The sequence below is a fragment of the Ascaphus truei genome, chromosome 5, assembly GCF_040206685.1.
Source record: "Ascaphus truei isolate aAscTru1 chromosome 5, aAscTru1.hap1, whole genome shotgun sequence".
NCBI classification, from domain to species: domain Eukaryota; kingdom Metazoa; phylum Chordata; class Amphibia; order Anura; family Ascaphidae; genus Ascaphus; species Ascaphus truei.
In genome coordinates, this window is record NC_134487.1 from 180,976,503 (window position 1) to 181,004,467 (window position 27,965).

General features: G+C 44.5%; 1 protein-coding gene across 7 annotated transcripts in view; it reads right to left on the reverse strand.

Moving 5' to 3' along the window:
* Positions 1-1,508: 1,508 nt before the first annotated feature.
* Positions 1,509-27,965, reverse strand: part of TET3 (tet methylcytosine dioxygenase 3) — a 91,867-nt gene continuing 65,410 nt past the window's right edge. For all 7 annotated transcript variants that reach the window (XM_075601379.1, XM_075601378.1, XM_075601382.1 and 4 more), the window contains 8 exons: positions 24,246-24,336; positions 23,507-23,600; positions 18,229-18,437; positions 12,025-12,175; positions 11,456-11,545; positions 10,494-10,631; positions 7,959-8,292; positions 1,509-7,009 (listed from right to left, as the gene is read on the reverse strand). In XM_075601379.1, the coding sequence (XP_075457494.1) occupies positions 5,235-7,009; positions 7,959-8,292; positions 10,494-10,631; positions 11,456-11,545; positions 12,025-12,175; positions 18,229-18,437; positions 23,507-23,600; positions 24,246-24,336 (2,882 nt within the window). In that variant the 3' untranslated portion in view covers positions 1,509-5,234. The remainder of the gene's footprint in view (positions 7,010-7,958; positions 8,293-10,493; positions 10,632-11,455; positions 11,546-12,024; positions 12,176-18,228; positions 18,438-23,506; positions 23,601-24,245; positions 24,337-27,965) is intronic.

A 27,965-nucleotide genomic window follows, 5' to 3' on the forward strand; every position in this document is an offset into this window, starting at 1 on the left:
GAGCAATGCGTCCCCTTCCAGCACTAAATGGGTTAATATGGGTAAGCTGCCGTCTTTTTTCCGAGATGCCTATTAGTATTGATCCAATGTCCGCCCTTTTAATATTCCTCTCCTAAATAACTTGTGCTGTGCGGTCTCTACGAGTCAAAAAAAAAAACAAAAATAAATAAAAAGACACAGTGGAGAGAGACAAGGCGAGTGCAGGAAGCAGAGAAAAACATGGCACCCAATGTCATGCAAACTGCAGGGACCTTTTAAAACCTAAATACATGATTAGTTGGGTGGATCAGCGGAAAACTACAGCACCACTCTACATGTTCAACCCAAGAGTAAATTCACCCTTACTGCACCCTTACTGCACCCTTACAGCACCCTTACTGCACCCTTACTGCACCCTTACAGCGAGGGAACCAAGGATTCAGATTGATATAAAAATGTTGGCTCTGCTTACAATACGTACAAAGATGCTACCTTTCTAAATCAATAACAAGCAAGTCATTGCAATCGGTGCAGAACAGCAGAAACTATCGTCAAGATTGTTTCAGCAGCACTTGGATTCCTTTGTCAAAATGCCAATACAAACCCTTGCGCATAATAATTTAACACTAGGACACCATAACAGTGGGGTTTACATGATTTCAAACTGTATCTGTCCCGAACAAAAACCCTTTGTTAAAAAGTGTAGTGCGTATATATATATATATATATATATATATATATATATATATATATATATATATATATATATATATATATATATATATATATATATATATATACATATTCATATACGTGCACACAAACATATGTAAATGTTAAACTATAGCTTTGAGTGCTTTTAAAATAGCATTTTTCACCCCCGAGGGTGGGAGATTAACCATTAACCCCCTTGAGCGCTGAGGAATGCAGTGCTGTCTTGACCCTTTTTGCTAGCGGACAGGATGAAAAGTTGCCATACCCAATTACATATCATTTTTTATTTCGTGGAATTTAAAACCTAATTTTTTTTTTTTTACAAACCCCTAGATTTGAAAGTTCATCCAGCTGCAGGTGTGCCTGGCTGTGCATAGTACTGTGAGGACAAAGCATGCAGAGTTTAACCCTTTCTCTGCAAATCCATGCATTGCAGGCCTTTCTGGCTGCGAAAAGGTTAAAGGACTGAAATTTGAGGTAGGTTAGACGTAGTGTAAAAACCTAATTTTAAAAAATCGCTGCGGTATTTTTTCTCCCCATTCCAAAATATATATATATATTTTTGTTTTTCTAAAGCATCCCAGTCTCTCCTGCAGTTCGTACCCTTCGAATCTTAGCTACGACGTCTCGGAAATAGAAATCGCAAGCCGCCCACAACGAAGCAAAAGCTGGATTTTAAAAGATAAAATTACAAATCAAGGGTGTCCTAATACATATTTAGGACTTGCTAAAAACAAATCGGATATAAAATGAACTGTACACGGATGTGTCTTTCATGGATTTAAGCACAATTGTAACATTACACGTTTTTAAAAAAAAATGAACATATTACTTGCTGGGGATCTACAGACTGTGATATAGGCAAAACCTGCTGCGATCTAAGGTCGCAGGTCTGTAAGTGGCATTATAGCACTCACCCATCTAACATCTCCTTCCTCATTTACATCAGTAAAATTATTCGGGCCGTTTATCAGCTGTTCCGATTTAGGTCCAATAACCCATATTGGAAACAGCACAATGGTACAGGTCAGGAAAAATACAATGTAGTCTGCCTTTCCCAGAGGTAAAAGCTGGAGGAAGATGCACGCTACAGCAGCGAGATCCGTGTTGCAAAACTCTACTATAAATCAGATTTTATCTGGGGTGGATAATTACTGAATTACTTTAAAATGCAGTATATAAATCAGGATGATATAAGCGGTCGGTATATTTTTGTCCCTTCTAAGGTATCACACCTTGAACACATTGCTTTATTGGCGGCAAAGGGGTTAAAAATGCCATCTCGCTAGAATAGAAATGCATTATTAAATGTACCCTTATCACAAGGCTGAGTGGCGTCCATAGGGGTCCAGAAAAAAAACACTTTTTGTGCAAATGATCTTTTATTTACTTGGTCTGAATCACTTACCCGTGTGAAATAATCCAGTAGTTTTCCATAAAAACACCAATTCTGAAATCTAGATGAGAAATAACATTTGAGGCCGAGGGCAGCGTTTTAAAAAGTAAACTTTTGGGTTTTTTTAAAGATTTTAGCATCAGCATCTCGGACTTCAATAGCGTCACTGATAAAAAAAAAAAATCAGGACTTTTCCATGAAAATAAATCCCTAAATCTCACGGATTTTGGTCCACGGGCCCCTTATACAAGCAGATTGTGCTGAACATATGTCAATATTTAGCTTTTGGACCTAAATGTGAACATCTTGCAGACCCTTTGCAGTGTACTGCCAGAGGTTGTTAGATAGCAGAGTGCTTTCAGTTTATTGTAACTGCAATATGCTACGTGGGACAGGACGTCGGACAATTATGTTTGCGGTTAGGTTTGTACTCTAATGTACAGAGAGATTCCTATATGTGTTTTGTGTGAAAGCTTAAGAGAGCAGTCCAATGTTTGGGAGCTGGCTCCTTACTTGCAAAGTGAACACGCTGTACTGTACAGTTATGACGAGTATGACTCGGGACTCCCAGGCCTGGCTTCTGTCTAGTCAGCAATCATTACAGGTGCCTGATAAAAATGACAGGTGCCTCCTACACTGTATTACAGTACTAATCCTAGAAGACCTCAAACAAATGTACATTTAGGGCACTGTGATTTGGCCTCTAATCTTTTCCTCATAGTGAGGGAGTAAAAGTCCATCTTTCCCATAGGATCATTAAACGGCGCAGAATGGTTATTTTACAGGTAGAAGGGACCTCCCTTATGTGAACTGCTGCTTTAGCCAATACGAGAGCAACATTTCACTATTTTACATAGAACCAAAACAAAAACAAAAATATAGATGTGTGTGTGTATGTATATATATATATACATATATATATATATATATACATATATATATATATATATGTATATATATATATATATATATGCGCAGATATAGTAAATGGTAAGGACGGACACACTGGGTTAAATATTCTACCGCTATGTACAGTTCTCCCATTATCTATTCCAAATGTTTGCAGCTGGGTGAAAAGTGCTTTTAAAATAACATTATAAAAAAAAAACATAAAGCTATTTACAGTCTGACGGCTTCAAATATTCAGTACGGTTACATGGAATCGGACTACCTGTGCTACTGCTAAAATTTAAAATAAAATTAACCAGTTCTACAAAAAAAAAAAAAAAAAAAACTAAAATGTTTTTTTTTTTTTTTTTTTTTTAATTGCTGTCTTTACATTCTGTGACTTTATCACCCAGAGGGGGGAGGCTGTGGCAGGTGCCGCCAGCACTGAAGAGGTTAATGACGTAGGCACAGCCGGTTTGAACATGTTCCCCCGGCGTGTCCTAGCCCCCTTTGTCCAACACTGAAGGGCTGCGCCCCTAATTTGCTGACAGAAAGGCCCTCTGGCAGCAGAGTCTGGTTATCTTTGCTTCCTTGGAAAACCAAATTATTATTATTTTTTGTTTTAAAATACTCTTAATTTCCCTAAGCTCATAAAAAATACTTTTTTTTTTTTTCCCCTCTTCCTTAAGTTAAATTGGTAGCGCCCCTGCATTTACCAGGCAAACACGAATACAAAAAAATATTTTGTGTATGTTGAGTTTCCATCTACACAGAGTTTCCATCTACACAGCACCACGGTTCTGCGACAATTGTTTAGATTTGCCATTGAAAACCACAAAAACAAAATAAAATTAAAAAAAGAACCAAAGATTCAACACATTCAGTATTATCTATCCTATTGCAATGGGATGGACATGGTTATAAAGAAAGGTGTACAGTGAAGAACATAGGATAGGCAGAAAAAGTCAATTATAATTTGGTCTGCATGGTCCGTTTCATCGAAATAATGAAACAGAGAATGGCCCAAACTGACCAGCACCAAACATAGCAACGGTAATATACAGAGCAATAATAGCTATTCACAGTTTTCATTTGATGTAAGATACAGTAGCCCTTTTGCATGTGTTTTACAATGCGCAGAGCTTTGTTATGGCTGTGGCCGGACCTGTGCAGAAGCAATGGGAGCATAAAAATTCTCGCCTGCGTTGCGTTAAAAAAGTCATCTCACTCTGTAACCCGCAGGCTGTCAATACAGATGCTTGGAGTGAATGTTAAATCTTCTCATTAAGGATTTCATTAAACGTGTTAAAATTCCAGGTGAGGGTGCAAGCACTTCTCTAATTGCAAGCCTTTAGCTCCCCCCTGCCTTGTAACGAGATCCCTCCTGTTAACTGGGATACTCGGGCTCCCTTGAAGAGCCTTTTTCAGTTCGACAGGCAGCTACACTTTTTCTTTCTTGTAGCCATTCGTGAACCGATTGAAAAGTAAAACAGAGCTGATTAAACCAAAATGGTTTTTTTTTTTTTAATAAAAAAAAATAAACAAATTGGAGCGACTGATTCTTTAAATAATTTGTAATGAGGTTCATGATTCCAATTTAAGCGATTGCCTACACAGCACATCTGTATATGTTATACACTCGTCTGTATCGGTATATAGACGCATGTCAAAAACCAAAGCATCTGCATAGTGGTAAAAAAAAAAAAAAAATTATGGAAATGTCAAATGACTTCAATTATCAGCAAAGGGATACTGTATCTGTGATTTATCACGTTGCCCATGATGCATTTTATTATTCTACAACCAATTATTTAGACAGTTTCAAAAATTACTTTTAAAGCACATTTTTTTTTGTGGTCCTCAAGCTGTGATTCCTACCAGCTTAATCAGACCTATACATATTTATCTGGCTATATTTTTCTGCACCATAGTTGTTATAAAAATCCAATAAATACATGTCTTAATGTAATTAAAAACATTTTTTTTTGTCTTAAAAGGATGCCATGATTTGTTTTTTATCCTGTCATTCGTTGTACAACAGTAGGTTTTAAAAATGCAGAGATATAAATCTTTTTAAGATTACTGAAAAAACGTTATACAGTAATAGTTCTCTTGCTCAGAGGGTTAAGTCCTAGAAGATTTGCACTTGAGCAGGATTTCCCCTCCGTACACTAGAGGAAAGCACCAAATATAGCACCATATTACAGTGCTGTTGATTAGCTGAGGTACAATGGCCACAATGGTAGCTGTGTTAATCTCATATCCAGCGACTGTATGGTCCAGTTACCTTGGTATAGGCATACGAGGATACAGTGGTAGCAGAGTTTGTTGGAATAGTAGCCGTTTGCCGAGTTGGGATTGTGTCCGTCTTTTCGATTGGTGGGGACTCTGTAGTGGCAGCACCACCCCACTTCCTCTTTTTGCCGAACCCTTTGACTTCCTGCTTGATGCCCAGCCTGGCTGCCTCCTCCTGTCTCAACCGCGCTCTCTCTGCCAGAAGCTTCATCTTGGCTTCCCAAAGTGCTAGTCCATGGTTGGGTTGGTTCATGTTCTTGTGTTGGTAGAACACCAAGGAGATGCGGGTCGGGTGACACCGGTTTGGCGTCTTCAGGGGAGTGGTTGCGTGAAGTTCTCTCCTCGCGCACTCGATCAAGATAGAACCGTGGGCCGGGGCCACCGCAACCCCTCCAATGTTCTCGTCCAGGAAGTTGTGCTCACTGTCGGACCAGACTTCCTCATCATCATCTTCTTCCATGTCCTTTGCAGGGACGTCCTCCATATTATCATCCAAGCTGTAAGGATCCCAGTGCTTCTTTTGGTGGATACCGCCGGGCAGACTGGCATCCACTCCCGTCTTTATGGAGTTGTACGGTTGCTTATCGCAGTGCAGTGGGTCTACTGCAGGAGTAGCAAACATATTCCATGACTTGTCCTGCAGCCCGGCGCTGGGAGTCATTCTACGCCTGTCATTAGCACCAACAGAATTCCAAAGTTTTTCCTGAAACAAAGCGTTCCCCTTCACAGCCGGATTAAAACCGACTTGACCCCCATTCCAGTTTTTCTCCTGCGCGTTCACAGAAGAGGGCAGCATGGCAGGACTCTCACTCATCTTGCAGGAGCTCCACACTTTCCCCGGAAAGTGTGAATCACGCTGACCCACTTGCTCATCGATCCCATATGTACTCCACTGCTTGTCCAGTCCGTGCAGGTTTTTCAATCCCGTCCCATGCGCATGGACACCAAAATAATCTTTCTTCTCTAGTGCACTTGCATTTGTTAAATTGGCTCTCTCGTTGGGCGTAAACATATTGCAGGAACTCTCTGCGCTAGTCCTTTCAGAAGATGAGAGAGCTCCGTTTGCTTTGTAGGAAATTGCCTGATCGCTGCTCTGTGACGAGAAATTTACCCCTGGAGTCTGGGAATTGACACTGGGTGCTCTCTGGAACGAGTCTGCATGAGGCAGATCGCCGATGGGCTCCTTTTTAATGATTTTGTTGAAGCAGGAAAGGTTTTGTGAATATGGAGTTGTGTCCATTGGAACAGGAGTAGTCCGATGCGGAATGCTCAGAGATTTCTGACTCATGGGATCCTGGAAGCTACACGGGTGCGAGGTTTCGCTGGGTACGGCATATGCCTGCTCCGATAACTCATTCCCGTAACCATGGCTCATGCCGTCTGTCAACGACTGCAGGTCAGGTTTCTTCTCGAAGGGGCTGCTCGCCCACCCACTTCTCGGATCGGTGGTACCATAATTCATGAACGGAGAGGGGACCATGTGGTTACTGGAAAAGCCATAATATGCGAAGGAAGGAAGAGCAAATTTTGAATGAAAGCCGTTCACGGAAGGCAGGTTAGGTTGTGCATAGAAAGAATGATAAGAGTAAACGCTGTTCTTGCTGTAGGGGTCAGACGGCCGACAGCTTCCCAACACGGAATAACTTTCCACAACTCCATTCCCATTATACTTGAAGGTATTGTAGTGATTGGAAGGTTCCACTTTTATACAGGGCTTTACCTGTTGCTGGAGTGCACCTACAGAAAAGGGGCACATCAATATTACTATGAGCACATGGACACTAAACACTGCAAAAATCTCAATACTTAGGTCTGCTCTCCTGGTAACAGGTAAAGGGTTAAAAGCCATCTCCAAAACATCTTGCCTTTTTAATATTGGCATAGAAGGTTTTTTTTTTATTTAATGTCTGTTTCACAGTTTAGGATGTATTTGGTATTTAAAAAAAAAATAATACATTGAGGTTCAAAGATCTAATGCCAAAAACAACACACTTAAAAAGCCTTCTAGGACCATAATGAAATCCCAATTATATCTTGTATCCGGTTAAAATGAGGTGATGGACTAACGTACATAAAAATGATAGCTTTTATTCAAACATACCCTGCTAATAACTTAAATCCTGAAACTTAGGGTGGGCTTTTGATGTCTTTGCCTGTGTATTATATTTTATTTTACTCGGTTCACTTTCCTAACTGACCTAGCAAGGAGGTGAGTTCTCAGCTTGCCACTGGTTTGGAGCAAAGAAGACTGAAAATCACAACTCAAAATTACCTGACTTTTCTACCTAGAAACCCATCTGCCCCATCATCCTCCAGAGTTGCAGATGACCCTGAATACCAATATGTGCTCATCTTTAACCCGATCACACAAATTCACAAACACACCCGATACACCTACACAATGGTGCACACAGTATGCATATTTACATACTGCTAGATACAGGCGCTGTTACACTCACAAATCCCATAACGCATGTAGTATAAACACAAACAACTTCATATACACACTGAAGCACACTACCAGACACAAATACACACACAGGCACGTATACAAGCATTCTGAACAGAGACACACTGATGCACACGTATTAACACACACACACACACTTTTTTGCCTCTATAGGTGCTACACACCCATCCTTTTAGCACATGGACATTGGAGTCTACAGACTGACAAGCTGTGCACCTTGGTTCTGCTGGCATATCTGTGTGCCTGCGGGCTGCTTGGTTTTATCCGGGGTGACAAGCTTCTCTTTCAGCAGTTTCTTCTTCTCGGCTGCGGCCTTCTTGGCTTCCATCTGCCGCTGCCTGCAGGACTTGGCCGGCTCCGACAGTTTGCGCACCTCCCGAGGGAAGGCGGACAGTACCTCAATCCCTCCTTTCCTCATCTTCTCAGCTTGGCCCTCTTCGTTCCCGTACTCGTCCGTGCTGGAGACCTTGTACAGCGGCAGCACATGGAGCTGCTCGTCCTCCGGGATCTTTCCGATCGCCCTGTTGTCTTCCTTCGTCAAGGTGCAGACCTGAGAAGTTGTAAGGAAAGAGTCAGGCATTGAAGGAGTAGCTCAGCGGTAACTGCTTTTGAAGAGGTTGAACCCAGTTCGAACCCCAGTGTCGGCTCACCTTCTGACCTTGGGCAAGTCACTTTATCTCCCCGCGCCTCAGGCACCAGAATTACATTGTAAGCTCTATACAAAACACTATGCACGGAGCTGTATACACGGTCAACACTACATATCAATAAACTATGCTTACATATACATTATAAGCCTGTACTACTTAAGCAAAGGGCACTGCATAGATGTGAAAGGGTTATTTCTTCATCCCTACCCACATAACTTGAAACTGTGATAAAATGGAGGCACTGGCCACGTAACGGCTTCTGTGCCATTTATGTGATTGTTTGCAGCATCTGGTTAAAGGATCAACATTCCTTACACACTACTGAATGTTGTATTGGTCGTATCTCTTTAACTTCTGTGGTGCAAATGAAAACATTGCATTGCTGAGCCCTGGCAGCAGTCATTCTGCAGTGATCCGACCTTCTGCACGATGCACGCTGGAGGGACCAGAGTGCAAATGTGCAGGATTATAACAACGTTTAAATGTCTCATCCTCGGAAGAACACACTGGCGCTCATTGTATAGTTTCTGTAGAATTGGAAACCGAGGTGGAAAATAGTGGCTTTTCTCAGCAATGCACTGCAGACCCATCTGAGAGTCAAAGGGTGAAAGACCTTTTTTTCCCAAATTCATTTTCTGTACCTGAGCACAGTGGTGTTTTGCCTTCGTAACTCCCCATTCTCCCAATTGAAAGAATGTGGATAAAAAAAAACCCATTGTGCAATATATGAATTGGGTTGAAATTTTCACTTTCTCAGAGATACTACGGTTTTTTTGGTTACTTCCTTTATCGTATCTCCCAGTGTGTACACTATGTCCCTATTCGCTTCCCCTCACGGTTGGGAGATACTGTTCTGATAACCTCGTGAGAATAAGACGAGATGCCCTTTAATTCTGCTCTGTGTGTCCACAGTGAACATGGCTATTTACTGACCAATCCGCAGGAGAGAATGGGCAAGCCTCTTCGAGCTGCGGCTAATCACAGGCGGAGGCTCGTCTCTTCCGGTCTCTCCTTTTCAACAATTAGGAGTCAATCCCAATTTTGAACAGCAGGTGTCACTATTTTAAATTACCATTTGTATATTATTTATAGCAAATAAAAATACCCCTTGTGAGCACATTCACGTGTCTCAGACAGGTGTGCAACCCTGGTTTTCTCCATTATCTCCTTGCATACAGTCCTTCCACTGCAGCCAGGGATTCTGGGTAATGACATGCAAATAAGCACACACCCGGTGTCACCTTTTGCTTCTAGTTCATTTCAACATGGTGCACTATAAGGTTATGCCTGCCCCATTACATTTTGTTAAAAGTTTCAACCTGGTCCCAATTTGATTTCATTGTGTATGTAGTTGTTGTTGATATTATCTGCATACGGATCTCGCACTGTGCTGTGATAAGTGTGGGTGGTTAGATTACTGCATAATGGAATAGTTATAGTTGGATATATATAGAATTTCAATAAAATCCCTTTTGATTTAGCTTTTTCTGGAATGGCATTGAAGGGCAGTCCCTCCTAGAAACAAAGTGTACAAATGGCAGTGCCATGTTTAAGGGGTCACATCTGGGTGATTAATGCCTTTTTGTTACCCAAAGCAGACACCTTTGACTTAAAAATAAAATAAAAAATAAAAAAATGATTTCAAACACTTTGTTGGCAAACATGGTAAACTGAGAATTGGGAGGGGTTTAATTTACTCTGGATGTTCCCTTTTGTCCGAAGCATTCACAGGCAAAACTCAATCTATTTGCGGTCTACTGATACTCCCCCATTCAGCGGCCCCCCAAAAAACACAATTTGATATTCATTTACAAAGTAAGAAACTCAGCCTTTATTTGCTTGTAGCACAGTAAGATTTGGTTAGGGAAGCCAATCAGATGGTTACATTGAGAGAATAACTGTTTTAAATTTAATTTTGAACATGTTCTCTGCCTTCCTGTCCGCAGAGCATAATGCATAAACCTTTCTATAAATCCTGTCCGCAGAGCATACTGCATAAACCTTTCTATAAATCCTGTCCGCAGAGCTGGCTGCACTGTGTATAATCCCTACACGATGTTCGGCTGCTGACCTATAGCAGGGAGAAGGACTTCTAACTTACCACAGTGCAACCATTATACAGATTGTGCTGGTCTTTGTGAGCATGGGCACAGAAATCCATGCACGCCGTCACCCCAGAGAAAGGACGACCCTCCTTCAGACCGAGCCGACAGTCTATTGCTGTATCCTCATTCGTAACCTGCAGAGGTACAAATACAAGGGGATCTAGTGAAACGGGGGTCATTTTATATGTAACCGAGAGAGAGAGCAAGCGAAATAGATATACATTATTTATATATATAAATATATATATAAACATTTAAGAGATATAAACTGATCTAAATGGAAAGCTATAGCTATATAGATGAATATATACAGTGTGTATACATATATAGATATATAGTGTACAGCTAGATATATAGATCTGTAGAGTGTATCGATAGACCTAGATAGATACAGATGTAGCAGCCGTTATTACCCCCGTTAACACAAGAAATAACCCAGGAAATACCCTGCGCGTTAAAGAGAACGCATGCACACATAACCATTGTTCTCAATGGACCCGCTGTATTTCTTGCAACAAATATTGTGGCAGTGTTAACGCATCGCATGAACAGGTGCAATAACATCTGCTACATCTGTAGGTAGATCTCTCCGCTCCTACTCTTAAAGTGTAAGCCTCATTGGAAATTTGGCCTGACGAATTTTTCCACCATGTAACAGAATATCACACGCTATCTTCAATTAGAAACAGTACCACTACTTTCAGAACAGCACATTTGCTTGTTATGTTAATAATATAGTTATGAAGAACAAAAGCACGTTAATCGTTTGACAATTCTCCGCAGTTTAACTGCACGCCAGTTTGTAGGGTCAGCGAGTAATGTACATGGAAGCTGCGATTCCTCAAGGACGAATTTAAGGGATTAAACTCTACAGTGATGGTGGATGCAACCCCAAGTATCTGTTTTTTTTTTTTAAATGGGGAACGAACCCTACACACTAGGGAGGTCCCACTGTTACCTGATTTTGATAAGCCTGCGGTGCAAGCATCTTGTAAACTGGAGCAACTTCTGTGGCCAGATCCTGAAAGCTGTTTCTGAGAACGTCCTCCTGTGAAACACAGTGATTCATTAGTTATGGCGCAGTTTCCCACGTATTTAGGGAATATCTTGCAACTGTTAAGTAACGGGACTGACCCTTTAAACATGTCACTATCATTAGGTTCAGGACACATCCTCCTAAAACAAGAAGGAACTGGCACTCCAGAGGTCTTCATACAAAAAAAAAGAATTTTTAATCCACACAGATTGACGTTTCGGTCAAATACATATAATTTAAATGCCTTCGAGAAGCGTGCAGGGGCTCTGTAAACCCCTGCAACCCCTGCACCCCCTGCATAGAATCTCTGAGCGTGCCCCCCAGTTTGCTCACCGCTGAGCTATAGTGCCAGCAAAACGCATCATGGTCACAGCAACCTGCCCCCACCAAAACACTTTTTATAAAGAATAACCCGCTTAAAAAATCCATACAGTCAGATTCTCCTCTTTACAGGCACATATCTTAGCCACCGCAAAGGGTTTCTAACTTGCCTCCTTGGGATTGTCCCCCACTAGCCGGAATTTCCTGGGAGTCTTGCTGCGCGCGTACTTGCATCCGTTGAAGTACATGCTCCAGGAGCACCCAAATGAAAAAGAGGCACCGCAGGTATTGGGATCCTTGCCCTGGCATGCACAGGTACGGCTGAAAGAGAGGGATTAACACGCGGCTCATTATTCACACGTGGTGAGAAGCAGTTTCCACATTCCTCGGGATACTTCAACCTCTGCTGTTGTATCATAGTTATGTTCTATTATATATGCATTATGTAACTCCTCTCTAACTCCTATTGAAACTCCCCAAATTAACCTCAAGTTCCCTTATGACATTCTCTGGAGGTGAAAGCCATCGAATGTCATCTGGTTTTTGCTCACTCTGCAGGGAAGGTCATTTATCGCTCCCGTGATCGTCACCGAGGTGACCCAAGCAATAAGCTGTGGCACACGGGGCAAAATAGGACCAAAGAAAGAGCATATTCAGAATAGCCACTAAGCATCAGTTTAATGGCAAAAGGGGTATTTGATACATAGACCATTAATGCAGCACTGCCTCAAGAACACTAAATATATATATATATATATATATATATATATATATATATATATATATATTTACTTTATTTTTTTCTAACCAATTCCATGTCTTTTGAAAACAAAATTATGTATGAATTAGATACCCTGACTTATAATTACTCAGTTTATGAGAAAATGTAAGTGAAACCCTGGTTTTAGCAGCTAAATTAAAGGGGATAATTTGAATCAGGTGTTTAAATTACATAGATCTTCAGGGGTAAGTTTGGGAGGCCCTACCCTATATAAACATCAGAAACTTTGTGAGTTTGGTCTTCACCGTCCAGGTGTATAGAAACAAGTCATGCCACAATCAAAAGAAATCTCGGAGGACCTCAGAAAAGCAGTTATTGATGCTCCTCAGTCATCTAGAAAGGGTTACAAAACCAGTTCTAAGGATTTGGCGCTCCACCAACCACTGTCAGACAAATGGAGAAAGATCAAGACAACAGTCACTCTACCTAGGAGCGGTCGTCCTACCAAAATTTCTCTGGGAACAAACCGGCAAATCATCCAGGAAGTCACAAAGAACCCCAGAGTAACATCCAAGGATGTGCAGGCCACTCTCGCCTTGGATAATGTGAGTGTTCATGACTCAAATATCACAAAAAGACTAAACAAGAATGGTGTTCATGGAAGGATAGCCAGGAAGAAACCACTGCTCTCTAAAAAGAGCATTGCTGCCCATCTGAAGTTCGCCAAAAAGCACATAGATGATCCATAAGACTTCTGGAACAATGTTCTCTGGACAGACGAGTCAAAGGTAGAACTATTTGGCCTCAATGAGAAACATTATGTTTGGTGGATACAAACACTACGTTCGAATAGAAGAACCTCATCCCAACTGTCAAGCATGGTGGTGGGAGTGTGATGGTTTGGGGACGCTTTACTCAGGCACTGGCCGACTTGCCATCAGTGACACAACCATGAACTCTGCATTGTATCAGAAGATTCTAGAGGAGAATGTCAGGCCATCAGTCCGTGAGCTTAAGCAAAAGTGGGTCATGCAGCAAGACAATGATCCTAAAGATACAAGCAGATCTACAAAAGAATGGATGCAAATGAAGAAATTCAAAGTTTTTGAATGGCCTAGTCAAAGTCCAGACATAAACCCCATTGAAATGTTGTTGCAGGACTATGCAAGGAAGCCCTAAATGTACGGAGTTTAAGCAGTTCTGTAGGGAGGAATGGGCCAATAGTCCTCAAAACCGATGTGAGAGACAGCAGCAGTTACAGGAAACGCTTACTTGAAGTCATTGCTGCTCAAATGGGTGCCACCAGGTACTGAATCTAAAGGTTTTTCACATATGGATATTGAATTTTTAATCATTTGTAGATGAATACATGTTGAGAAAGTATCATGTTTTTGTGTTATTTGTTTGATCAGGTTATCTGCGTCTATTATTAGAACTTAGATTTAGATCTAATAACATTTTAGGTTTGAAATATGTGAAAAACCTAAGGGGTTCACAAACTTGTTTCTCGTGTGCGTGTGATATACTGTATATAAAACCCTGGGGTGCCCTCGACTGCAGAGAAATAACTTTTATAGCTCCCATACCTCAATACTTATCAATGAGAGCAATAGATTGCTAGGGTCTTTCTATTAGACAACTCCAAGCAAGAACAAGAATTACCAAATAATATTCAAATTAAACAGGATATGCGGGGGAAAAAAATAGAAACTCACTCATGAACTAAATGTTATTAAGGACAACAATTACACAAAGTTGTATTTTGCCTTGCTAAGTGGTATTGCCATTTGAAGTTAAAATATTGAACTTATGAGGAGAGGCTAGCTAAATTAGATTTGTTTACATTAGAAAAGAGGCGTTTAAGAGGGCATATGATAACTAAATACAAACATATTTGGGGACACTACAAGGAGCTTTCAAAATAAATATTCATCCCAAGGGCTGTACAAAGGACTCGTGGTCATCCCTTTAGGTTGGGGGAAAGGAGATTTCACCAGCAACAAAGGAAAGGGTTCTTTACAGTAAGGGCAGTTACAATGTGACATTCATTACCCATGGAGATTGTGATGGCAGATACAATAGATATCTTCAAAAAAAGTTGTGTGTGTGCTGATCACGTGCATTTTAAGTGAAATTTCTTTGTCTTTTGTCACAGAAATTTTAATTGTAATGGTGATGTTTTTAATTAATCAATACACAATTTCAGTGCCAAAACGCAAAGAAGTTAGACTTAGAATGCGCGTTTTAGCTGTTTGCACTTCTATATTTATAGTAACTGAATTCCTTGTGTGTGTCTGTGTCTCAGTCAGTCAGTGTGTGTATCAGTCAGTGTGTGTGTGTGTGTGTCAGTGTGTGTGCGTGCGCGTGTGCGTGCCAGTCATTGTGTGTGTGTGTCAGTCAGTGTGTGTGTGTGTCAGTGAGTGTGTCAGTCAGTGTGTGTGTCAGTGTGTGTGTGGTCGCCAGTCAGAGTGTGTGTGCCAGTCAGTCAGTCAGTGTGTCTCAGTCAGTCAGTGTGTGTGTGTCAGTCAGAGTGTGAGAGTGTGTGTGTCTGCATCAGTGTGTGTGTATCAATGTGTGTGTGTGTGTGTGTGTGTCAGTCAGTGTGTGTGTGTCAGTCAGAGTGTGAGAGTGTGTGTGTGTCTGCATCAGTGTGTGTGTAACAATGTGTGTGTGTGAGTCAGGCTGTGTGTGAGTCAGTGTGTGTGTGTGTGTGTGTGTGTCAATGTGTGTATGCCAGTCAGTGTGTGTGTGTGTGTGTGTGTGTGTGCGTGCCAGTCATTGTGTGTGTGTGTCAGTCAGTGTGTGTGTGTGTCAGTCAGTGTGTGTGTGTGTGTGTGTGTGTGTGTGTGTGTGTGTGTGTCAGTCAGTGTGTGTGTGTGTGTGTGTCAGTGTGTCAGTCAGAGTGTGTGTGCCAGTCAGTCAGTGTGTCTCAGTCAGTGTGTCAGTGTCAGTCAGAGTGTGAGAGTGTGTGTGTCTGCATCAGTGTGTGTGTATCAATGTGTGTGTAACAATGTGTGTGTGTGAGTCAGGCTGTGTGTGAGTCAGTGTGTGTGTGAGTCAGTGTGTGTGTGTGTCAATGTGTGTATGCCAGTCAGTGTGTGTGTGCCAGTCAGTGTGTGTGTGTGTGTGTGCCAATCAGTGTGTGTGTGTGTGTGCCAGTCAGTGTGTGTGCCAGTCAGTGTGTGTGTGTGTGAGTCAGCGTGTGTGTCGGTTATTCTTAGGGTCCTGCCCCCCTCTCTCCTGACTCCACCCCCGACAGAGGTACAGAGACACCACACAGGGGGTCTGTCCGAGTCCCCCGCCCGGAGCAGCTCCCTCACTCTCTCCCCCGGTGGAGCTGTGTCCTGCTGCTGGTGCCAGCCTTCCGGCGTAGGTACAGGAACACAGACGCGGCTCACTGGGGGGGAGGGGAAGGGTGTACTCGGCGGCTCACGGGGGGATTACTCGGCGGCTCACGGGGGGATTACTTGGCGGCTCACCGGGGGATTACTTGGCGGCTCACGGGGGGATTACTCGGCGGCTCACGGGGGGATTACTTGGCGGCTCACGGGGGGATTACTCGGCGGCTCACGGGGGGACTACTTGGCGGCTCACGGGGGGATTACCCGGTGGCTCACGGGGGGATTACCCGGTGGCTCACGGGGGGATTACTTGGCGGCTCACGGGGGAGATTACTCACCGGCTCACGGGGGGATTACCCGGTGGCTCACGGGGGGGGATTACCCGGTGGCTCACGGGGGGATTACTTGGCGGCTCACGGGGGAGATTACTCACCGGCTCACGGGGGGATTACCCGGTGGCTCACGGGGGGGGATTACCCGGTGGCTCACGGGGGGGGATTACTCGGCGGCTCACGGGGGGATTACTCGGCGGCTCACGGGGGGATTACTCGGCGGCTCACGGGGGGATTACTCGGCGGCTCACGGGGGGGATTACTCGGCGGCACACGGGGAGATTACACGGTGGCTCACGGGGGGATTACCCGGTGGCTCACGGGGGGGATTACTCGGCGGCTCACGGGGGGATTACTCGGTGGCTCACGGGGGGATTACTCGGTGGGCTCACGGGGGGATTACTCGGCGTCTCACGGGGGGATTACTCGGCGGCTCACGGGGGGGATTACTCGGCGGCTCATGGGGGAGATTACCCGGCGGCTCACGGGGGTATTACTCGGCGGCTCACGGGGGGATTACTCGCCGGCTCACGAGGCTCACGGGGGGATTACTCGCCGGCTCACGAGGGGATTACTCGGCGGCTCACGAGGGGATTACTCGGTGGCTCACGGGGGGATTACTCGGCGGCTCACGGGGGAGATTACTCGGTGGCTCACGGGGGGATTACTCGGTGGCTCACGGGGGGGATTACTCAGCGGCTCACGGGGGGGATTACTCGGCGGCTCACGAGGGGATTACTCGGCGGCTCACGGGGGGGATTACTCGGCGGCTCACGGGGGGGATTACTCGGCGGCTCACGGGGGGGATTACTCGGCGGCTCACGGGGGGGATTACTCGGCGGCTCACGGGGGGGATTACTCGGCGGCTCACGAGGGGATTACTCGGCGGCTCACGGGGGGGATTACTCGGCGGCTCACGGGGGGGATTACTCGCGGCTCACGAGGGGATTACTCGGTGGCTCACGGGGGGGGATTACTCGGTGGCTCACGGGGGGGATTACTCGGCGGCTCACGGGGGAGATTACTCGGTGGCTCACGGGGGGATTACCCGGTGGCTCACGGGGGGGATTACTCGGCGGCTCACGGGGGGATTACTCGCCGGCTCACGGGGGGGATTACTCGCCGGCTCACGGGGGGGATTACTCGGTGGCTCACGGGGGGGGATTACTCGGTGGCTCACGGGGGGGATTACTCGGCGGCTCATGGGGGAGATTACTCGGTGGCTCACGGGGGGATTACCCGGTGGCTCACGGGGGGGATTACTCGGTGGCTCAGGGGGGAGATTACTCGGCGGCTCACGGGGGGGATTACTCGGCGGCTCACGAGGGGGGGAGGGGGCGTACTCACAGGTGGGTGGGGAGGGGGCGTACTCACAGGTGGGTGGGGAGGGGGCGTACTCACAGAGGGGTGGGGTGGGTGAGAGGGTATGCTCGGCGACTCACTCGGCTGGTGTGTGTTCCTCCTGCTGCTGGCAGCTGGCAAAATTCAGTGGCAGTGAATGTTGCTGATGGCCTCTTCTGCCAGCAGTGACGTCGCTTCCGTCACCCCTGACATCCCCACCAACTCCATTAACTGCCACTGAATTTTGCTGATGTGGTCGGTGCCGCTAAAGAAGTTTCACTTAAAAAAAGGTTGGACATCTTTTTAGAAAGGAAAGGTATACAGGGATATACCAAATAAGTAAACATGGGAAGGATGCTGACCCAGGGAGTAATCTGATTGCCAATATGTGGAGCCAGGAAGGAATTTATTTCCCCCTTATAAGATCATTAGATGATATTTCACTGGGATTTTTTGTTTGCCTTCCTCTGAATCAATATACTGTAAGTACAAATATACAAAAATCTGTCTTCTAAATTTAGCACAGGTTGAACTTGATGGACGTACTGTATGTCATTTTTCAACCTTATCTACTATATAACTATGTAACAGAAATAGACCAGCTTGAAAATGACCCGGAGAAAGAAGTTCTGAACTCACTCGTCATTCAGGCCACATCTCCGTGTCGTCGGGTTCCCATACTTGGTGATGGTTTCTGTGAGGTCCTGATACAGAGAGTCTCCTAACTTGCCCGGGATTCCTTCCCACGCCATGATTAGGATGATGATGTAGGCGTTCTCGCAATGATGGCCGGCCCGGTGCCGGACCAAACACATAAGCTTCTCCTCCTCGCTCTGCCGGCGTAAGACCTGAAATGCAGCAAGCACAATCTCTCTATAAGACTACTTATCTTTCAGTGGGTGTTTCTTGACTAAGACCTCCGTTTCCCGAGCTATATCCAGTGGGGAACGTGCAACATGTTTTGCTGCAGGAGTGGCCAGAGACTCGGCTCTGCAAGTCACTATACTGCTGAGCAGTACTATAACCTGCATTGATATTAGAAAAAATTATGTTTGAGATGGTCCCAAACAAAAAACAGTGCATCCAAAACCTCATGCAGAAAAATGTATTAGAATATGAGTGTTGCCAAACATATGAATTTGTAACTATAAAGTAGCGGTTCACATGCAGAGAATTAAGTCTTAAAACAGGTAAGCCTCTAGTTCCTGGTATTGAAAATCTGTGTGTTTTTATCCAATGATAAAACACAGGTCTGGATCTGTGAGTACAAGACCTGGTATAATCAGAACCTCTAATGCATTGACATTAGAGCAGCAATCTCGCCTACAATCACTATTGATTTATTTTTTGACATCATTTAAATTGGGTTGTCCTCTGGAGCTGAACTGTTGTATGTCTAGCTCCAGGTACCCGAGATACGTCCTGGTTTAATTACCAGTGTTCCCCTAAGGACATTTAAACGGCCGTCCAATAGCAAGCTGCGACGTCATACATCGGTGCGGTTGCAGATTCCTATTGGCCAGCGGGACCAGCGAGATTTTGTTTATTTTCCTAAAGGGCAGGATAACACTGCCAGCTAAGGCAGTCAGGATCTCTCGGCACTAGATTTCACCAACGAAGGACCCTCTCGTAAGGCGATAAGAGCCATTTACAGTGAACTCCTTTTTGACTGAACTGTTGTATGTCTAGCTCCAGGGACCCCCAGGTACCCGAGATACGTCCTGGTTTAATTACCAGTGTTCCCCTAAGGACATTTAAACGGCCGTCCAATAGCAAGCTGCGACGTCATACATCGGTGCGGTTGCAGATTCCTATTGGCCAGCGGGACCAGCGAGATTTTGTTTATTTTCCTAAAGGGCAGGATAACACTGCCAGCTAAAGCAGTCAGGATCTCTCTGCACTAGATTTCACCAACGAAGGACCCTCTCGTAAGGCGATAAGAGCCATTTACAGTGAACTCCTTTTTGACTGAAAAAAAAGTGAAACCAATAGATTTGTAATTAAAAATGTAGTGTTACTTTGGGTTTGTAAATAAACAGCAAATCCAAATATCACTTGTGAGCACATTCACATGTCTCAAACCGGTTTGCAACCCCGCTTCTCACATTATCTCCTAGCATACCAGTGTTTCCACTGCAGCCAGGGATTCTGGGAAATGACATGCAAATGAGATCACAGTGCCACTTTTTACTTCATATCCATGTTAACATGGACCCAATAAGTATAAAACGGAAAAGCAGTGGATGGCTTAACAGTTTTATCTGCTGGTTCAGACCCTCCCCCAAAAGAAAAGGTATTGTGAAAACACAGAAAAACATGGCACTCTCCAAAATATACACACACGGTCATTCTTTTCCCCTCTGTTATGAATTGTAAGACAAACATTGACTTCGTTGCTAATACAGGAGGAAGCGGCCGCCGTTTATGGAGAGAAAGCAGAATGCTCGTAAGAAAACGGCTTGACAGGTAAGACGTTGGCACTGCTGTGTGAACACCTATGATGTGAGAGGGGCCTGGGCATTTAGTAATTAACACCGTAGCTTGTGCACAGCAGACTGGTCTCGTGTGAGTGGTGTTCGGTGCTATTTCTGTTCCTTGATAATCATGTTACAATAATACGCTGTTATCCTTTGTTTACCTCTGTCCTACCTTCAACTTCCCTTAGCAGCGTCTGCATCCTCTATCAAAACGACATCCTCCCTTAACTGATGCGCAGGAAGTGACCTCGTGTTCAGGGGTCAGGGATAAGTGTAAGAAGTATGAGAAAATTAGTCATGTAGGACCTGCCGATGGGGTCTATCTTGACGTTTTTGCATGAAATGTTTTGGCCAAAGGATTCAATTAAAGCTGCAGTTCAGTCTTTTTATTTTTTTTTTTTTTACATTTATTTTTTTACTTCAATAGTTTCATGTGTGCAATCTCTAATTAGCTAAAGAACAGTATAGCTGCAGGTCAATTCATTCTCCATGTATTGATAGGTCGAAATTTGGTGACATATTAAAAGCTGGGATTTGTTTATAATCTGCTTGTCAGTCAGTGGAAGCTCATGAATATTCATGAGCATTACTGCATTGACATGTGCTAGAGGGAGGGCAGGGCTGACAAAGGGGTGTGCCAGGGCTTGTGACAGGACATGAAGGGGCAGTGCCTTAGCAAATGGCTGTTAAAATAGAATACAAGAAAATTGGTCTTTCAAAGTTGTTTTTTTAAAAACAGAAAATGCTAAAAGTATTTTTTCTTACTACAGAACTGATTTATTAAAAAAAACACATGCAGGATATTGACTGAACTGCAGCTTTAAATGACCCATACTTATGGGAAGAGTAATTATTTAGTTAATGTCTATGTTTTTTTTTTTTCATTTTGGATGTGCATTGAGGCTTCTGTGTTTGCTGCTAGATAGATGAGGATGATTACACTTGCTTGATTAAAACACGTTTTTTTTTTATGCACTTAAATATTATAATACAGGGGATTATTATACAATAAATTCACCAAACATAAAAGCGCATTGTGGCAAAAAGAAACTCTGCCCCCAAGAAGTTACAACCTAAGTGAGCTGTTGGGAGACTTAGAGACAGTAGGGGAAGGAGTAAGTGCAGTGGCCAGCAAGTGCTTCTTTAGTAGTGAGGATAAGTGACAGCGACGCCAGGCTATTGAAATGTGGAAAGGGAGGGAGAGACGGAGGGAAAGAGAGAGGGGGAGAAAGGGAGGAGGGAGAAGAAGGGAGAGGAAGAGATCCTCTCAAGCTGGAGGCTCAGGGAAAATGTGAGGATAGTAGATTCGTGGAGCTTCCTCCCAATAGAGCAGGTAAAGGTTCATTTAGAGGTTAATATGGTAAAGTAATTCAAAACTGCTTGTGGTGGACACCATGGTATCCTAAATATGAAAATGGTTCTCATCTGCAGTCTATGGTTTACACCAGGGGTGGCCAACTCCACTCCCCAAGGGCCACAAACAGGTCAGGTTTAAGGATATCCCTGCTGCAGCACAGGTCGCTCAATCAACAACTGAGCCACCTGTGCTGAAGCAGTGATATCCTGAAAACTGACCTTTTGGTGGCCTTTGAGGACTGGAGTTGGCCACCCCCGGCTTACACTTTCAACGCATTGGTAATCTCAGTATGGAATTTGCCAGCACTGCCAACCTCAGACTCTGGAGTCCCACTAATGGTATTGTTTCCTGAGAATTGTACACAGCCTGCAGGCTCTGACATAAGTTCTTGGCAGATAACTTTGTCCACGACCTGCCGTTATTTCACATGCATCTTCCTCCGATATCTACAGGGACTTGTAAGCTCTAGCCAACTCCTTTACAAACTAATCTATTAAGAACTCTTTTGCTGTACCAATAAAAGGCATCGCCACAGCCGGCAACACTTGCCCACCTTACTACTAAGAAAGTCAAGTTCATTGTGTGCTGGCTGGGGCATGTTATGTTAAGAATGTAAAGGGCATGAGCAGAAAGACTGAACGCAGAGTGTGCGCTGCTGCAGAGGTCTCCAGGCAGGAGGACCTGAAAGTACTGTACATCTGTGCAACTTTTCACTGAAAGGGAAGTACTATATTCCATTGTTTGGAGCCGTGAGAATAGACCAGAAGAAGGGACTAGGTCCCGAAATGTTGCCCCCTTTTTTTGCACTGTGCCATTTTAACCTCCTTGCGGATAAGGATAGCTTTTAAATAGTTCGGTGATAACTTTACAGCTTGATTATCAATGTGCAAAGGGTCTGACGAGACTAGTGCTCATTATCAATGTCAATGTCTGTATTGCCAACTACTATTTGAAATAAAAAGGTTAACTTTTTATTATCTGACTCTTATGCGGGTTTTTTGCACGAGTGCTGGGGATATTTCATATTTTTCTACGTTATTGAGGGACTGTGGGGGTCCTTTTTCCCCCAGGCACCTAAGGACAGCAGTGGATTAGGGGGTGCTGGATTAGGGGGTGCTGGATTAGGGGGTGCTGTCTGACCTATTTGTTTTACACTTAATCTCAAGACAAAAGTGTTCCTTGACATGCAGCATTGGTTTAAAACTATTCTGTCTGCGGGGGCTTCAGTGGAAGAAGCTTGTTAATGAAGTTGGACCCGAGACATGGCAGGAAATTTGGACACAATAAATTGGAAACATATTGAAAAAGAAGCAGAATTGTATCCATCACTTAAACTTCTTGTACTGACATTGAGTTACTTACAATCCAATGCACGGGAATACATAACAGAATGTTATTGATGCCATGAGATGCAAGTGGGAAAACTCCTCCATGTATCAATTTGGTGGCAGAAATGCTCTTTGTTCTGCCCTGCTATATGGACAAGTGCTCCCACATATGACAACCTACGCTGTAAAGCAGCAAACTTCTGCACTAGAACTAAATCCGTTATACAAAACTCTGTTACCTCTTCCTTGCCAGCAATACATCACAAACAGGGACAAAAAATATGAAATACTTAAGAGCCAGAGCTATGTTAAGCGCCTGTGGGGAGGCGCGTCCCAGTTACCTCCCCTCCCCCAGATTGATGGCTCTGTCACGGTGTGTGCAACAGTGTGTGTGTGTCACTCTCACACGGACACTCCTCCCCCCACCGCCGGACAGTGCATTGACAGCAGAGTACTGGAGCACCGTCTGATTAGCTCCGCTCTCCTGCTCTCACGAGACTCATCCGTCTCCTGCTCTCCGAGTCCCCCTCACTATTCCCTAAGCGGTGCAACAGTGATGGACCTGGCGATCACCGCTGCGCACGTGCTGGTGGTGATTGACAGGTCAGTCATTGCGCACAGCACAGGCGCAAGGGGGGGGGGAACATTTTAGGCGCGCACGATTTCTCCATCTCTGATGATGGGCATCACTGGCAGAACAGCTAAGAGACGCAAACACATACATACAGCACAATAATGCAGTGGTGTACACTTACCCATTTAGCGATAGGGCAGCCCCTGGAGCTCTTCCCTTCTCTCCCCGTGTAAATGACCTTTTCAATCCGGATTGCTTTTCCTTTTTCTCCATACCTGCAAGTGGAATATAGAAAGAAACTGAGCGCAAAACGTCAAGTACCCATTTCATTAGCAGACCTCTGCTAGGAGGCCCAGGAGCGTGATCAGAAATATACACGCAGCAGAGATTACCTATCGTGCTTCCCGATTGGCTTCAGGTTTGACGCTTTCTAACTTGTTATGAATATGAAATATAATTTTGCAGACACCATAAGTCACTGCTCTGTTGTGTGCCTGAGGCACAGGGAGGTAAAGTTACATGCCCAAAGTCACAAGGAGAGCTGGCACTGGCAACCTGGTCCACCCACTTCAAAGGCAGTGTTCTAACCACTAAGCTACTCTATTCATCCTTTCACATTGCAGGGTTCTGTTCAAAATAACTTGAAAACATTACAATTGTGTTTCGCAACCTCCCCTCCCCTAATATAAGAAGAACACACATGGATACACACACCAATTCATCCAAGTGCCTAGGACACGGGTTTGTAATGTCTTTCATCTAACCAATATACTCCGAGATTGGTTCTCAAACAGCTGTCCCTGGACCATAAGTTGCCCCCGAAGATATTAGTGGTGATGCCCAGAGTCTGTAAAGCTATTCCATGAATGCGTTGCTGGCCCCGCTGGCAGTGAAGGGGTTATTTCACACCGTTAACTTACCGTTCCTCCATTAGTTCCCTAACAGATGCCACGGTTGGTCCCGATCCCAGGTGGGTGTAATAGGGCCCCTCGTCTTTCTCATTAATTTGTTCTGTAAAAATAGAAGACAACATATTCAGTACAGTCTCGTTGCCATTATTGTATTTTAGGAGGTCCCATTAACTATTTTACTGGGGGCAAGAATTGCCAGATAGGAAAAGTGTGGAAAAAAACTTTACCGTGTCAACATCTTAACACTATCCACTGCTTTGGTTTCATTTCATTATTATATGAAACCAGCATCTCTTACGAGAGAAACAAGTAGCAATACTTAACCATCACACACTGAAATCACACACTCCTGTACCCTGCTATCAACAGTTGTAGTTATAAGGACCAGGGAGACAATGTGGTTGCTACTGAACTTCCTCTCCCATAATCCTCTGCTTGGCACATCCCTTTCAATTCAGAGCAGCCAGTGACATGCTGGATGGAGTAAAAGCCTCTGATGACTCTCTACCATGTCCAGTGCCAGGCAGAAGGGATTCTGTGTGACATTAAAACTTTAGGCCTCAATTATACCAGAAAAGTGCAGAACGATCCGGTGACATCATCGTAGCGACGCTACATGTGCACATGCAGGAGCGATTAGTAGCACTACTGCAGGGAGACATGGCCAGATCATTCATTCATACACACACACACATACACACACACACAATTTTCGAGATACACTGATCTCTTCTTCTGGTGGTGTTAAAATGGATAAAGCAAGAGAGGTTTTTACTTAAAAACAGGTGGAATTCATCTGTGATTAAAGCTTGTCCCTCCCCACTGTGCATTATGTGATTTATGGCTTAAGGTGTTAAATGGTCCCTGAATGTTAGTGATGTAAGAGTATGTATGTGTGTGTGTGTGTATGCATGTGTGTAGAAATAAATTTATAAAGCGCCCACAGTGTATACAGCGCTTTACAAAAGGTGTGTGTATACCAATGGTGTGGGTAGGTGTAGAAATGTAAGAGGGTGTTGCATTACTATTAGTGTTTGTAGATACTATGTGGTCCCTATTTGTATATAGGGATAGAATTACATTGTACATTAGTATGTGTAAGAGACAGCTGTGTGTGCATTCATATAGCACAATATGTATAGATATGGCCTTTAGCACTCATGGGAAGAGAGTTCTCTTGTGCCAGGGTAGTGACTCATGAAACTTCGGTTTTGGTTTAGGCCACCGCTAAGTGTCCCAAACAGTTGCATAAATTTGTATTCATGCAACCGTCTCTCTTTCGGTGTTCTGAGTATGACCACCTTCAGATCGTTCATCTTATGGCCAGTCAGAGAAATGTTCGCCGACAGGATTGTCTCTTGTTCCGCATGTGATGCTGTGGCGATGCAGATTAATTCTCTTGTTTAGCCCCTGCCCTGTCTCACCTATGTAGTAGCAGCCCCCTGGGCATTTCATGCACATGATGAGGTACACAACATTGCTGGAGGAACAGGTGAACCTTCCTCTGATTTTGTACTCCAGATTCCTGTGTGGTATTTAAATTGTGCCCGCTGTGTGGAGCTTTGCACAGGTTTTGCATCTTGCATCCTGGCATGGTCTTGGCCCGCATTCAGTTGTACAGTACTATTGAATACTTTACTACTCACCCTCATTTTCTTGAGATTATGAAGTTGTCTGTATGATAATAAGGGTGTTTCAGGGAAGACCTGTTGCAGTCTTGTACTTTCCTGGAAAATGGGTTGTAGTTCCCTGGCGATCTTGCGTTGGGCTTCTACGTGTGGGTTATATGTGACCACCAAAATACCCTGTTGCTTGTCTCTTTCTGTCTGTATTCAAGGAGATCACTTCTTGGTATTTGGTATCTGGTGGCTTTGTGGATTTGCTGGTCTACAATTCTGTGGTTATATCCACGGTTTATGAAATCCGATCTCAAGGCTGTAATCCTCTGGCCTCTGTCTGCTGTGTCGGAGCAGATCCGGTTGTATCGTATGGCTTGACTGTAGATGGTGCATGCTTAGTGTGTGGGGTGGAAGCTGTTGTCCCTGAAATAGCTGGCTCTGTCTGTAGGTTTGCGGTATAAAGAAGTCAGTAGTTGGTTGTTCTTTATAGTAATGGCGGTATCTAGGAAATATACTGATGGAAAGTATTGAAGTTCTCATGGAATTGTATGAGGTCCTGTTCACCAGAGGTCCAAATCAGGAGGATGTACCAAAAGGTATGTAAGGGGTTTCAAGTGACAGGTGGAAAGAAATTAACTTCAGTTTTGCGCAGAACATATATGCAGCCCTCGACAAATCCAGTCGCCCTGTCGCAACGGGTGACTGGATTTTGCCCGCTGCCAATCTGTCGTGGCCGCTCAAGCAGCGCATGCAGTTCTCTTTCAATTCCCCTGCTCGCGTCGAGAAAACTGAATCCCTCTACCTGATTGGTATGACGCATGTTGGCGCGCTACCAGGACTTTTTTTGGGCGCGCAGCCAGCCCAATATGAGCTTGTGCAGTGAAGCCCACCCTTCCTTTTCGATCCTGCATGGAGTAAGTAGTGCCCCATTGCCTCCCCCTTACCTCCGATGCCCCCCCTTAACTCCGATGACCCCCCCCTTACCTCTGATGCCCCCCCCTTACCTCCAATGCTCCCCCCCTTACCTCCCAGCAGAGAGCAGGAGGATGCCTGCGGGGACGAGAGCAGGAGAAGAGCAGAGGCCGGGTCAGGCTGCAGCTTTAGAGGGTGGGGGCGGGGTTAGCTGCAGAGGAGCTCCAGCAATAAGACCCAGAAGTCATTGAGATCTTCCACTGTCTGCTGCCAGGGCGCAAGATGGCTCCCTCCCACCCCTGCTCCACAGTGACAGGTAGGGTCCAGAATGAGGAGAGAGTGACAGACACAGAGAATGGGGAGAGATACATAGACAGACAGAATGGAGAAAGTGAGAGAGAATGGGGAGAGAGACACAGAATGAGGAGGGAGAGAGGGAGACAGAATGGGGAGGGAGGGAGACACAGAGAGTGGGGAGGGAGAGAGACACAGAATGGAGAAAGTGAGACACAGAATGGGGAGAAAGAAGCAGACACAGAATGGGCAGAGAGAGTGTCTGACACCGAATGGGGAGAGAGAGTCACAAACACACAGACAGTGATGAGAGAGACAGACAGACAGACAGAGCATGGAGAGACAGACACAGAATGGAGGAGAGAGAGACAGTATCAGATGAGCGGAGAGAGAATGGACGGAAGGGGGGAGGGAGGGATAAAAGTGCGGCGAGAGAATGGAGGGAACAGAATGGAGGGAAGGGGGTGGAGAAAGAATGGAGAGAATGGAGGTAAGGGGGAAGAGAGAAAGAAGGAAATGGGGGGAGACAGAATGCAAGGATCGGGGGAGATAGTGTGCATGCGTGTGTGTAGGGGGGGGGCAGAGAGACAGAAAGGGGAGGGGTGCAATTGGTGATGTCATTTGTATTATAAATATTTTTTTAATGTGTCCCAGTTGTTAGTTTTGTAAATATGGTCACCCTAGCTTTAAAACAATTTCTAACCTACTTTATTCCAGATCTGACTAGAAAGCTTCAAACAGGAGACCTCGGAATCCCCCCTAACACAGAAGACAGGTAGGGAACGCCTGCACTCGTGTGTATTTGCTGACAGTAACGCTTTAATCTTCTCTTGGGATTGTTAACAATCACTTATATTCGCAAACCTGTATGCATTTGGTCAATGTGAAGAAGCACAGTAGTTTC